The sequence below is a fragment of the Heloderma suspectum genome, chromosome 5 (assembly GCF_057233095.1).
Source record: "Heloderma suspectum isolate Gila_16-S chromosome 5, 16-S_ref, whole genome shotgun sequence".
NCBI lineage: Eukaryota > Metazoa > Chordata > Lepidosauria > Squamata > Helodermatidae > Heloderma > Heloderma suspectum.
The window spans coordinates 98,325,028-98,339,871 of NC_139462.1; the positions used below are offsets into that span (position 1 = coordinate 98,325,028).

The 14,844-nt window shown below is 47.2% G+C and overlaps 1 protein-coding gene across 1 annotated transcript in view; it reads right to left on the reverse strand.

The window, feature by feature from the left end:
- The window catches only part of LOC146344178 (phospholipid-transporting ATPase VD-like), a 122,537-nt gene that overhangs the window by 11,636 nt on the left and 96,057 nt on the right, over positions 1-14,844 (reverse strand). Inside the window, exons 22-25 of the mRNA XM_084859776.1 lie at positions 10,858-11,146; positions 7,458-7,534; positions 2,557-2,682; positions 1,443-1,643 (exon numbers count right to left, since the gene is read on the reverse strand). Coding sequence (XP_084715902.1) covers positions 1,443-1,643; positions 2,557-2,682; positions 7,458-7,534; positions 10,858-11,146 — 693 coding nt within the window. The remainder of the gene's footprint in view (positions 1-1,442; positions 1,644-2,556; positions 2,683-7,457; positions 7,535-10,857; positions 11,147-14,844) is intronic.

Here is a 14,844-nt window from a genome sequence, read left to right on the forward strand (position 1 = left end):
ATGTAGGGGCTCCCCCCTGCTACTACATTATTATGAATAGAGAGTAATGAATTCACAATTCCGATAGCTAGAAACAACCCAAATATCCAGTACAGCATCTGAAGGCTCCCTATGAGAGCAACCCACCACCCCAAGTTTGCCCCATTCTAGCAAACTGTTGTGGAAACTGTAGCAAACTTATTGCTCTCACCCCATTTTTCCTCATGTGTGCATTTTTGCTTGAAGAACCCAAAATCCCTGATTCTTGAGTGTAGCATCTGAAGGCTCCCCCTGAGAGCAGACCCTCCCCATTTTGTCCCATTCCAACAAACTGTCATGGAGTTATAGCTTCCACGCCCCATTTCTCCTTCCGTGGGCAGTTTCTGCCTGCTTGCAATGACAGGCTTCTCAGCAACCGTGTTCCTAAAACCTTGTTTCAGACAAATGCTTGACACTTGCTAGATCACTACAGCAATAAAGGCCTTATTCCCATAAGCATCACAGAGAAGTGAAGTTATGAAACATCAGAGAAGTTACTTTACACAACAGTGGGGAAGAGAAGTAATGCAAACATCACAGAAATGCATAATCACTGAGGCGAATTACTCCCACTGGCGAAATGGGAGTGCAAGGCAATTCTGAAGGCTTGAAAGAGCGCTCTAGAGCTTTGATGTGCTGGAAAAGGAGGTGAGTTACTTCAGTTACCTAGGTTATGGAGGGCACAGCCAGGTGAAAGACACACCCCTAGGAACACCCCTAGGAATACCAGATTTAAAGAGGAGGGATGGACACACAGCAGCTGAATCACAGGGGAGCCAAATTAAAGAAGAACAACGGAGTAAATGTACTCTGCAAAAGTACAGCTTCCCCACAGGTAAACTCCGGGGTGGCTGCAGAGTGGCAACAATATCATGTGTCCCTAATGACTTTAAGCCACAGCAGCATCAGAGAAAAACTCCCATGTAGACAGGCCCCTAGTCATAGTAAAAAGATTTGTTGGTATTTAAATGCAACTTTTAAACTGCAGAACCAAAATCAGTAAGAAACATCCTCATTTTCAAGGAACCAATCTAACTGTGATGCTCATAATCAAGAGTTGTGGGTGGATGTGCCCAGAACATCTTGTGAGATCCACTTAGGAAGAGTTGCTGGCAGTGTTCAGAGATTCTGTGAACTATGTTGCACAAGAAGACCCATTCCCTCCTCTAAAGCTGATCTGCTGTGCCACTTCAGACAAATCATTTCACTTCAGATTTCCCTTTCCAGCACTCTTATTTACCTGGGCCAGAGGCCCTCCCAGAGAGTTTCAGGCTACTTCCCATAGCCTTTAGGAGAAAGGATATGTTAGAATACATGATTCATGCAAACAAACTTCCAAACATACAATTAAATGACAAAACAAAATACCATTTCAACACAGAGTCGCTTCAACTTTCAAGCACTTGTGCCAAACTAAGAAATACCTCATTTCTTTGCCCAGCTTTGTAAAGTTCTGGCCTCCGTAAAAGCGTTTCTGCTGAGACATCTTGATCTAAAATGCCATAAATTATGGGTGGTGCTGATGTGAAGAGAAGGTTGAAGAAAATCAAAGCCCAATAATCATTCATGGGAGTTCCTGAAAATCCGGAGAAGAACTGGAACCAGAACAGGAGGCTTACATATGCCTGTTATGATGAGACACAGGGATTTCAGGTCAGAATCCATAAATGGGAGTCAGTGTTCTTGGTGGTGGTGGTGTGCATGTGTGTATAGGAAATCAAATGATCCTTACAGCACCTACAAGAACGTAGCATGTTAATGCTTGAAACCTACCTGTCAAGCCCCCACCCCCCAAGACTTAGAAATAGTTTTGAGAAGTAGAGATTTCTAATATTTATCAGCACCAAACTCCTAAGATTCCTTGGAGAAGCCATGACAGCCCAGTTTAATAACAGTGTGAGAAAAGAAAGAGACAAGAACTCACCTTGTAGTAGCTGATTAAAAACAAGACGCATGGTGGCTAAAACCACTGTGGCCTCAGCCACATGTAAGCTGAGTCTTACACTGCCCCTGCTCTCCTGGAATTTCAAACTTAGGGGTCTTCAACTTTTGGGGGGCAGTGGGCACATATGACATTTTGAGAGAGTGTCATGGGCACCCTCACAAAATGGCTGCCACAGGGGCTTGCCCATTCATGAAATGGCTGCCATAATGGGCATGGTTGGTCACAAAACACCCATTTCCCAGAGGGAAAATGGTGAGACAAAAAGAAAAGTAACTTGCTGAGAACCTAAGTATAAGGCAGAGGTGGGTTCTGAGCTCCAAATTAAAAAAACACAACTCTCTTCTCAACCCAAATGATAGTGGCGGAGGCAGCACTTTGCTTTGCAGCATGCCAGTATCCCCATTAAAATAATAAGAATTAAACAATCTTAAGAAATAAAAGGAAAGTCAGGAGGAGCAGGGAGCCTGGAGGGAAGAACACGCAACAGTTCAAGTCCATAACCTGTCACAATTTCTCATCAACGCTGGCAGATAGCTTTTTGGTGCACACCATATTTAATAGATTGTAAATGCCTTGGGAGAACTGATCCATACCAAATTCTTGTAGAAAAAGTAAAGGATCATGTTAGCCAGTCGGGTGTAACACCAATGACCATGAACAAACAGCAGCTTGCCGAGTTGTTTGAACTGAGAAATGGCAAAATCGCTTGCCAACACAGCCTGAAAATAAAAATAAATACAAAAGAAGTAAAATACAGCAGCCAAGAAGATGAAGGATTTCATTGACTTTCATTGACTAATGGATGGCCTACCACTTGTTCCCCACCTTCCACCCCCCTCCCAAGTGAAGCCCACTGAACATGAGAACAGAAATACACAAGAAGCGCCATGCTGGATCAAACCAAAGATCTATCTAGTCCAGTGTTCTGTTCACACAGTGGTCAACCAGATGCTTATAGAAAGTTCTCACACAGTACAAAAGCACAGCAGCACCCTCCTGCACATGTTCTCTGGTAATTGGTATACGGAGACATACTACCTAGGGGTGGATGAAAGTCCCTTACCTGTCCTCGAAGGACGTTCGCGGTGGGGGGGAGGCGCTTCGCTGCTCCCCCCGTGAAGTTCTGGCCGGGGGGGGAAGGCTTCCCGCCTTGGCCCGGCCGAAATTCAGGCCGGGGGGGAGGCTTCCCACCTCGCCCGGCCGCGAAAGTTTAAAAAACAAAAACAAAACGCCCCCTGATAGGCTACGTGACGATTCACGTAGCCTATCACGGCTAGATCTGCAAAGTCAGATAGATAGACAGACAGACAGACAGACAGACAGACACTACCTCCAGTATTGGGTAGTATTAGGGTTGGCGGAGAATTTCTCCCCGAAACTTCGGGGGGCCGAGCGCCAACGTGTTCGGCCCCCGAACAAGTTTCGGGGAGAAATCCTCCGAACCCCCCCCGCCCCCCGCACCCCCCCCGGGACGGGACTTACCTTTGCTGAATGTCCCTCCCGGCGGCGGGTCCGGCTGGCGGTTCGGTGGGTGTTCGAGCGGGGCGGGAGCGGCAGCCAGTCTTTCGACCGGCTGCCGCCGCCGCCATTGCAATAAAAGAAAAAAAAATGCCCCCTGATAGGCTACGTGACGATTCACGTAGCCTATCACGGCTAGATTTGCAAAGTCAGCCGTGATAGGCTACGTCAATCGTCATGTCACGGTGTGACTTAAAAAAAAAAAAAAGCGCGTACGCTAATGGCGGCCCCCATAGGGAGCCGCCATTCGCGTTCCTTATTTAGTCGCTGTAGTCTACGTAAATCTTTACATAGACTACAGTGACCAAATAAGGAACGGGAATGGCGGCTCGCTATGGGGGCCGCCATTATCCGTACACACTTTTTTTTTTTAAAGTCACCCGTGATAGGCTACGTGACGATTGACGTAGCCTATCACGGCTGACTTTGCAAATCTAGCCGTGATAGGCTACGTGAATTGTCACGTAGCCTATCAGGGGGCATGTTTTTTTTATTTTATTGCAATGGCGGCGGCGGCAGCCGGTCGAAAGACCGGCTGCCGCTCCCGCCCCGCTCGAACACCCGCCGAACCGCCAGCCGGACCCGCCGCCGGGAGGGACATTCAGCAAAGGTAAGTCCCGTCCCGGGGGGGGGGTGCAGGGGGCGGGGGGGTTCGGAGGATTTCTCCCCGAAACTTGTTCGGGGGGCCGAACACGTTGGCGCTCAGCCCCCCGAAGTTTCGGGGAGAAATTCTCCGCCAACCCTAATACTACCCAATACTGGAGGTAGTGTCTGTCTGTCTGTCTGTCTATCTATCTATCTATCTATCTATCTATCTATCTATCTATCTATCTATCTTTTAATGCTATCCACATTGGTGGCCAGCACTACGTCTTGTGGTAGCAAATCCCATTGTTGGACTATGCGCTGTAAGAAGGAGTACTTTGTTAATCATCATTTATTAGTTTTGTATTATTTAGTGATCTATTCATTACCAGTTCATCCACATCTGTCCTTCTGATTTAATGCCAAGATACACTTTGGTGCCTCACAAATTAGGAAAAGTAGCTCACATGAGTAGATGGCTGCTGTGAGCACTAAAGGAAATCCTCTTTAAGAGCCATAGGGGGTTTCTCCTAGGGATGTACGAAAGTCACTTACCTGAACCCGAAAGTTGATTCGTGGTGGGAGGGAGGTGCTCCGTCCCTCCCCCCAAAATTCTGGCCAGAGGGGGAGGCGCCCCATCCCTCCCGCCGTGAATCCTGTCCTGCCGGGACACAAATGGCGGCGGCCGTAGCCACCTCCGTTTGCGTCCCTGCAGTCAGCCGTGATAGGCTACGTAAATGTTTACGTAGCCTATTATGGCTGAGTGAAAAAAACAAAACAAAACGCGCGTACACAAATGGCAGTGCCCATGGGCGCCGCCATTTGCATTCCTTATTTTGGCACGTGTAGTCTACATAAACATTTACGTAGACTACGGCGAAAATAAGGGGAACGCGCATTTTGTTTTTGTTTTTTCACTCAGCCGTGATAGGCTACGTAAACATTTAAGTAGCCTATCACGGTGTTTTTTAAAAATCTAGCCGTGATAGGCTATAGCCTATCACGCTTTTTTGTTTGTTTGTTTTTTTAACTTGGAAATGGCGGTGGCGGCAGCCGGTTGGAAGACCGGCTGCCACAGCCGCTGCCGCCAAGCCGCCGCCGAGCCACCGCCGGAGCCGCCGCCGCCAGGGACATTTGCACAAGGTAAGTCCTGTCCCGGGGGGGGGTGGCGGGGGGGGTGGCAGACCGTTTCTCCACCAATTTCGGGAGGCCGAATGCGCTGGCATTCGGCCTCCCCGAGATTCGTGGAGAAATTCTCTGACATCCCTAGTTTCTCCACAACAACAGAAGGAGGCAGAAGGAGAAGCCAATCATGGCCTACCTGGATTTTTCAAGGGCTGACTTTGGTCTGCGCAGGTTAGAGGTGTACGAAACACTTACCTGGTTCCGCTAGGGCCATCCGCGGTGGGGGGAGGCGCTCTTTCCTCCCTCTGGAATCCTCCCTGGCCGGCTCCGCTCCGCGGTGACTCCGCAGAGCTGCTGGCCGGGACTGCCCACAGCTGGCCCTCCGTCGGCTGCTGGGCTGGGGCCGCAAATGGCGGCCGCCGTAGTAGCCGCCATTTGCATCCCTGCAGTAGCCATGATAGTCTACATATATATTTACATAGCCTATCACGGCAAAAGGAAGGAATGCAAATGGCGGCCACTATGCCATTTGCGTCCCTGTGTTAGCCGTGATAGGCTATGTATATATTTATGTAGCCTATCACAGCAAAAGACAGGGATGCAAATGGCGTCCCTGCGTTAGCCGTGATAGGCTACGTAGATACTTACCTAGCCTATCACGGCTTGGCAGGGATGCAAATGGAGGCCAGCGTAGTGGCTGCCATTTGCGGCCACAGCCCGGCAGAGGCCGGAAGACCACCCAGAGCCGCTACCGCCGCCGGAGCCACCGCCAGAGCCGCTGGAGCTGCTGCCAGGTAGGCTCCATCCCTGGGGGATTCCGCAGGGTGGCGGGGGAGATTGCCCCATTCCGCCACGGACTCCGGGGGGCTGAATTCTAAAGAATCCGGCCTCACTGGAGTCCATGGTGGAATTCTCCAACATCCCTAGTGCAGGTCTCCATGAGCAAGTGTATCACAGCCGCTTCACAGAACATACTACCAGGTGGGGAGGGGGGTTGGAGTGAACGTCATCTGATTGGCAGGGGCTGCTCAACCAATAAGGCTCTCTCCACCCCTCCAGGCTCCCCCCCTTTCTTCTTTGATAAAATCCTGGGAAGTTTCCTCCCCTGTATCCACAGAAATCACTCTCTTTCTCTCTCTCTTCCCTCCCCTACCTCCGACAATCATGAAAGGAACACCATGTTCTAGTTGCCCTGCTGTGATCAATTGAAGCTTTGACATTAAGGCTCTCTAAATGCGTTATTTTGATTCATGGGAATTTCAGGAGTGCGCTGTTCAAGGACAAGCCTTATTGATCACACTGGGAGTTACTCCCGAGTGGACACACATATGTTTGTGCTGGGAAAGTCATGGAGGGGAAATGGATGGAAAACCAGCCCCCTTTCTAACCCGATGCTGCACAGGATCGGGATGATCGACGGTGGGAGTAGTTACATCCAAATGGCAATAAACCAAACAATGGAGAATCACAGGTTAGAGAAAGCACTTTACATCTTTTGGGGAATTAGGGCTTTAAAATATGCTATTTCAGTTGGGGGAGATCTCTGTAAATTCTGATGTGTGCATTCAGGGGACAAGCCTCACTGACCACAATGCGAGTTACTTCTGAGTAGACACTAATTGGTTTGTGCAGGGACAGGAAACACACAGGATATACCCCTTGACTGGGGTCACGGTGAAAGGCACACCCCTCGGCAGGGTTAGCATACGCGAGGTAAATGCTGGGGTTGGGGCATACAACAACTATACCAGGGAGAACCCGACTGAAGGAAAAGAATCGGACTTTAAGCAATCTGGGTTTTCCCTGATAAAGTCCAGGGTGGCTGCTGGATGGCCACGACATCATATATCCCTAATGACCTCCAAACACAGCCAGACTGGAGTAAATTACTCATGGAGACACCCCCTTAGATATTTAGCTGAGCCTGCCTTAATGAAGACATCACATGAAGATACTCATGGCTGTGGACCCTCTGATTTCCAGGCACCTTCTCCTAACACAGAGTTTATTTCCAAGGAACATAAGGCTATGGGAGAATTTGATATACTGTAGAAGGGGGAGATGGTTTTGAAGACCCTTAGAACTGTACAGCTGCATAATATCACAGTATTTGTCTTTCTAGTAGATGAAGTCTTATTGATACAGGTTATGCAAGTTCCAAAGTACTCGGCCTTCGATCCCACTGACAATATATTATGTGAATATCAGGCCTTTCAGATCTACAGGCAACGCTGCTTTCATTTATGGATCAATTGGTCCATCCTACCTGCATGCCTTCTTGGCCAGAGATTCCAATTCCAACATCAGCAACTTGAATCATACTAACGTCGTTGGCACCGTCACCTTCCAAGGGAGGGAAAAGAACAGTCTTGCAATGAAATTGGCTTGGGAGGCTATTGCTTTGTACACAGACTTGATTGATGAAAGGAGCAAATGTATCACACATTCAGTGTCAAACTAGACATGCCATTAAATGTATATTTGCATTTCTTAAAAATGCAAATATCATCAGCCAGGACAGCTGGTCATTACTGGAATCACTGCAGGTGCAAGGCCAGCCCTTCCATGAGACAGGGTGAATCCTTGAGGTCAGGTGGAGGAGCAGTGAATCGCGCTGCTCACACTCCTGCCCCCATCAGGAGTACCTGTGGCTGGCACCTCCAACAAGTGCTCCCCCACCATGGCATTCCTGCAGTGGGAGAGCCGGGCCGGCAGGGCTCTCCGGAGCAGCCTTCTGCTTGGCTACACTAGTTGGTGCTCCAGAGAGCCCCGCTGGCTCCATTCTTGCACTGGGCTATGTAGGGGAGGGGGTGCATGCAGGGGGAAAGAATTTAATTAACTCTCTCCTCCCCTGCTGCCATCTTGAGGGAAATCCCTCCTGTGAAGATGCAGTTTGCACTGGAAGGAAATCCTCCGTTGGGCAATAACTATCAACCTCTCGCTTCCACTGATACACTTTGTTAAAACCTGCATGTTAAACACAAAGACACATTTAAAATATCACATTTGGTTTGGTCATCAAACAGGGAACCTCGGATTATTGTCAAAGTATGCCAATATCCGTTGAACCTTTTAAAGTGGTAACTTGACAGCTCAGACATCAGAACAGTAGGAAGTATCACCTAACCAGAAATTTGCCATTACCCAATTTAATGAAAAGCAAAGGTTGCACCTCTATTCCTCTGTTAAAGGTCTAAAGAGATGCTATTTGCCAGTGTATGGAACTGAGCCCTGCCCTTATTACCTTAGTACACAGAGAACAATAAGGGGGCAGGGCCGAGCACAGAGTGGTGAGAGGAGGGAAGGGGGTATTTGGCTGTTTTCCTGCCCATCCTTTCTCTGCTGCAAATCACTACCTCACAATGGAATTTTCCAAATAAGGGTTAAACCTAGGGATCTATGAGAAATTTGATTCAGTTAATTTTTGACTACATTTACTCAGTTTGCTCCCTAACCCGAACACACAGCCAAATGCTATCAATGGTCAAAGCCTGTAGATTTCCGAGCTTGTGATATGATTTGCGCAACCCAAAATGCATTAAAAAATGCATACATTTGAAAAACTTAAGCAACAGGACAGAGTGCTTAATTTTTTTCTTTTTGCATAAAAAGGTGTGCATATTTTTGTGCACAAATGTGCACATCCCCCGAAATCCATCACGGAACAGCCTGCCACCCCCCCACCCCCCGCGGATCCCCCCCGGGACGAGACTTACCTGGGGCGGATGATCTGGACAGTGGTGGCTCCAGTGGCGGCTTCGGTGGTGGCAGCAGCTGGTCTTTCGAATGGCTGCCGCCGCCGCCATTTACAGTCTGTGTCTTTCCCCCCCCCCATAGAAGAGATAGGCTACGTAAAGACTTACGTAGCCTATCATGTCTGGGTTTTTTTTTTAAAAAAACGCATACGCAAATGGCGGCGGCTATGGCCACCACCATTTGCGTTCCTTATTTTTCACCGTCTTAGTCTACATCAATATTTACGTAAACTAAGATGAAGAAAACAAAGGGGAATGCAAATAGCGCCCACTACGCTATTTGCATTCCCCTTTCTTTTCTTTGTCTTAGTCTACGTAAATATTGACGTAGACTAAGACGGCAAAAAATAAGGAACGAAAATGGCAGCGGCCATAGCCGCCGCCATTTGCATATGCATTTGTTGTTGTTCTTGTTACCCAGAGCCCTCCGCGGCCGGAAATCCGGCTGCGGGCGGCCATGGCCTGGGCCTGGCCAGCTGCTCTGTGGAGCCGCAGCGGAACACAGCCGGCCGTCGAGGATTCCAGGGGGGAGGACCGGATCACCTCCCCCCCTGTTGAGGATTCCGGGGGGAGGGACGGAATGCCTCCCCCCCCATGAACAGATGCCGCAAAAAGGTAAGTCACTTTCGTACATCCCCACATAAAACATGCTTTAATAGCTGCATTATGCATTCCTGCTCTAGAAGCAAAGTGTGCTGGAAGAATGAAATGGGACTAGCCATCTGCCAGATGTAAGGAGACACCATCTTCCAATGCAGAAAGTGCTGCATAATCTTTATCCTGCTTGTTCCAAGAACAAGCCTGTGAGGTAGATTACGACTCCTTTGGTGGGGAACTAAGGGTGACTTCACACGTTATATGGAAATGCAAATGAAGCATGCTTCTGCTTTCCATCCGTGTCCCAATTGTGTGTAACCATGGGCTGGATATGCGAACCTCCTCTACCTTCTTTGCATTTGAACTTGAGAGGAACTTGGATAGAGGAAGTGTGATGAATTCACAATTCCTACTGTGGTGGTTCCACATTGCATGTGAGGTCACTCTAAGATTGGCAGTGTTTGGAAGTCACAATGAGCCTCAGCTTCTACCGACAGGAGCAAGCTAAAGTGAATCTTGGGCTGGGAGGAAGAGTTCAGAAGATTTTACATTTGGTTGTTTTTTTTGTCATTTCATCAGGAGCAACAAACTGTAGTCAACACTAACTCTGGTTAATTTCAAACAGGCCCATAATTTCAAAGTCCAGGTTAACAGAAAATGGCAAACTGTAGTTAACTAAAAGCAGAAGTGTTTGAACTCTTCCTTTCAGCTGTACAAGAGGAGCAGAGGAGGGAGACTTGCATGGGCCCGATGCTTGCTGTGGCTTGTGCATGTTGAGTGCACTAAACATGGTTAACATGACATGTGAATGTGGCCGTTGTTATTCTGAATAAGAATCCTGGCAACATCCTGATGTACATGGAGGTCATAGACAAGCAAGGTTCCCTGTCTAGTTCAGTGGAAGGGGGCAACTCCACTCTTGACTTGAGTGGAAAAGCCTAGCAGATAGAAATGCCTGCTTTGAGCTGGAGCAATCTTCATCCATTAGTTATATTATACCATCAATGTACATGGTGTTTTGCAGGTACCATAAAGGGCTGAGAGGAGGACAGGTCCTTGCCTCCAAATAGCATACAGTTTACATAGCATTCTCTCTCTCTCTCTCTCTCTTGCTCACTCTACGAAGCAGCAAGGATTTTCATCAACCAAGTCCTGGTTGGGAATCCCTGTATTCTACCGTTAACCTTCTGTCTGCCAGAGCACCCTGGTTTATGTCAATACTTTTTGAAGGGAAAAACTAATGAAATACTTCAAAGGAAACACAAAGGTAATATAGCATATATGCCACCCCCTTCAGAGAAAGAAGCAACTCACCGATGGCCAGTGTCATCACCTTCAGCTCCTTCCGCACCAGCTTCACTAGTCGGCCCTTCTGCAGTGGTGTTGCTCTGCAGCAGATGACAGCTCGGACACCTCTAGTGAGCTGCAGGAACTTACTCTGCACACTCTGATGCAAGGCAAATTCTAAAGTTGGTCCATCGATAACGAGTGCAGAGCTGAACTGGGGAATGGTGGTTTCCGAAGCAGTGCCTTCTGCTTCCCGGGAATGAGCATTTGTCCTGATGTTGTCTAAAACACTGCCCATTATTTTTTCACAGCCATCCTGATTGGAAAATCAAAGAGATCATTGGTGAGATGATTGTTTGATCTTGGTTTGGTTTCTTGCAAGTGCACATCATGTGTAAGGCCACATCTAGATGAATGTTATGGTCTGTCAGGTGTACAGGTGTTGTGGGTGTTTAACAGAATGATGTGGCACTTTTAACTTTCGACATAAAAATTTTGTTGTTGTTGTTCAGTCGTTAAGTCGTGTCCGACTCTTCGTGACCCCATGGACCATAGCATGCCAGGCCTTCCTGTCCTCCGCTCTCTCCCAGAGCGTGCTCAAGTTCATATTCATTGCATCGGTGATGCTATCTAGCCATCTCATCCTCTGCTGTCCCCTTCTCCTTTTGCCTTCAATCTTTCCCAGCATCAGGGTCTTTTCCAGTGACTTTTCTCTTTGCATTAGGTGGCCAAAATATTTGAGCTTCAGCTACAGTATCTGTCCTTTCAATGAGCAGTCAGGGTTGATTTCCTTTAGGATGGACTGATTTGACCTCCTTGCAGTCCAGGGGACTCGTAAGAGTCTTCTCCAGCACCACAGTTCGAAAGCATCAATTCTCTGGTGCTCAGCCTTCCTTATACTCCAGCTCTCACAGCCATACATTACTACTGGGAAAACCATAGCTTTGATTATACGAATCTTTGTCGGCAAGGTGAAGTCTCTGCTTCTTATCATGCTGTCTAGGTGTGTCATAGCTTTCCTCCCAAGGAGCAAGCGTCTTTTAATTTCATGGCTACAGTCACTGTCTGTGGTGATCTTGAAGCCCAAGAAAGTAAAATCTGTCACTGCTTCCATTTCTTCCCCTTCTATATGCCAGGAAGTGATGGGGCCAGATGCCATGATCTTCGTTTTTTTAATGTTGAGTTTCAAACCAGCTTTTGCACTCTCCACTTTTACCCTCAACAACAGGCTCTTTAGATCCTCTTCGCTTTCTGCCATTAGGGTGGTATCGTCTGCGTATCGGAGGTTGTTGATAATTCTCCTGGCAATCTTAATTCCGACCTGTGATTCATCCAACCCGGAGTTTCTCATGATGTACTCTGCATATAAATTAAATAAGCAGGGCAACAATATGCAGCCTTGTCATACTCCTTTCCCAATTTTGGACCAATCGGTTGTTCCATGTCCGGTTCTTACCGTTGCTTCTTGACCCTTGTACAGGTTTCTCAGGAGACAGGTAAGGTGGTCTGGTAGTCCCATCTCTTTTAGAATTTGCCAAAGTTTGTTGTGATCCACACAATCAAAGGCTTTAGCATAGTCAATGAAGCAGAAATAGACGTTTTTCTGGAATTCTCTTGCTTTCTCCATGATCCAGCGAATATTGGCGATTTGATCTCTAGTTCCTCTGCCTCTTTGAAACCCCACTTGTACTTCCAGTAGTTCTTGGTTCACATGCTGCTGAAGCCTAGCTGCTTGTAGGATTTTGAGCATAACCTTGCTGGCATGTGAAATGAGCGCAATTGTGCGGTAGTTTGAACACTCTTTGGCATTGCCCTTCTTTGGAATTGGAATGTAACCTGACCTTTTCCAGTCTTGTGGCCACTGTTGAATGTTCCAAATGTGTTGGCATATTGAGTGCAGCACTTGAACAGCATCATCTTTTAGGATTTTAAATAGCTCAGCTGGAAGACTGTCATCTCCACTAGCTTTGTTGTTAGTAATGCTTCCTAAGGCCCACTTGACTTCACTCTCTAGGATGTCCGGATCAAGTTCAGTGGCCGCACTATCATGGCTATCAGGGACATGAAGATATTTCCTGTATAGTTCTTCTGTGTATTCTTTCCACCTCTTCTTAATCTCATCTACTTCTGTTAGGTCCCTGCCTTCTTTGTCCTTTATCATAGCCGTCTTTGCACAAAACGTTCCCTTGATATCTCCGATTTTCTTGAAAAGATCTCTAGTCTTTCCCAGTCTGTTGTTTTCCTCGATTTCTTTGCATGGTTCATTTAAGAAGACCTTCTTGTCTCTCCTTGCTGTTCTCTGGAACTCTGCATTCAGTTGGATATATCTTCCCCTTTCTCCCTTGCTTTTCGCTTCCCTTCTTTCCTTAGATACTTGTGAAGCTTCATCAGACAGCCACTTGGCTTTCTTGCATTTCTTTTTCTTTGGGATGGATTGAGTTGCTGCCTCCTGAACAATGTTACAGACCTCCGTCCATAGTTCCTCAGGCGCTCTGTCTATCAGGTCTATTCCCTTAAATCTACTCCTCACCTCCACTGTATATTCATCAGGGATACGATTTAGGTCATACCTGAATGGTTAGTGGTTTTCCCTACGTTCTTCAATTTAAGCCGAAATTTTGCAATAAGAAGCTCATGATCTGAGCCACAGTCAGCACCAGCTCTTGTTTTTACTGACTGTATAGAGCTTCTCCATCTTTGGCTGCAAAGGACATAATCAATCTGATTTCAATATTGACCATCTGGTGATGTCCATGTGTAGAGTCGCCTCTCTTGTGCTGTTGGAAAAGAGTGTTTGCTATGATCAGCGTGTTCTCTTGGCAAAACTCTATTAGCCTTTGTCCTGCTTCATTTTGTACACCAAGGCCATGCTTGCCTGTTATCCTGGTGATTTCTTGACTTCCTACTTTAGCATTCCAATCCCCTATGATGAAGAGGACATCTTTTTTTGGTGTTAGTTCTAGAAGGTGTTGTAGGTCTTCATAGAACCGATCGACCTCAGCTTCTTCGGCCTCAGTGGTTGGGGCATAGACTTGAATTACTGTGATGTTGAATGGTTTGCCTTGGATTCGTACTGAGATCATTCTATCGTTTTTGAGATTGTACCTCAGTACTGCTTTTCCCACCCTTTTGTTGACTATGAGTGCTACTCCATTTCTTCTAAGGGATTCTTGCCCACAGTAGTAGATATAATGGTCACCTGAATTAAATTCGCCCATGCCTGTCCATTTTAGTTCGCTGATTCCCAAGATGTCGATGTTCAATCTTGCCATCTCATGTTTGACCACCTCCAGCTTACTTTGATTCATTGATCTTACATTCCAGGTTCCTAAACAATATTGTTCTTTACAGCATCGGACTTTCTTTTCACCACCAGACACATCCACAGCTGAGTGTCCTTTCGGCTTTGGCCCAGCCGCTTCACTCTTTCTGGTGCTACTTGGAAATTCCCTCTGCTCTTCCCCAGTAGTATATTGGACACCTTCTGACCTGAGGGGCTCATCTTCCGGTATCATATCTTTTAGCCTTGTGATACGTTCCATGGGGTTTTCTTGGCAAGAATACTGGAGTGGGTTGCCATTTCCTTCTCCAGCGGACCACATTTTGTCAGAACTCTCCACCATGACCTGTCCGTCTTGGGTGGCCCTGCATGGCATAGCTTATGGCTTCATTGAGTTACACAAGCCCTTTCGCCACAACAAGGCAGTGATCCATGAAGGGGATTACAACATCATTACAACATCGCATGTAAGGCCGCATCTAGATGAATGTTATGGTCTGTCAGGTATACAGGTGTTGCGTGTGTTTAACAGAATGATGTGGCACTTTTAACTTTCGACATAAAAATAATGCTCTACAAAAGGTTTATGAGGCTATAAGGGGAAAAGTCAACATCAGTGTGATCTGGTTTGGCTGTCACAATAAACCATGATTTTATTGTGATATGACCAAGTGACAGAGGGCCTTGAGCTGGCATACTCCTTCCGCCCCCTCCTCCCTTGGTCTCATGCACTC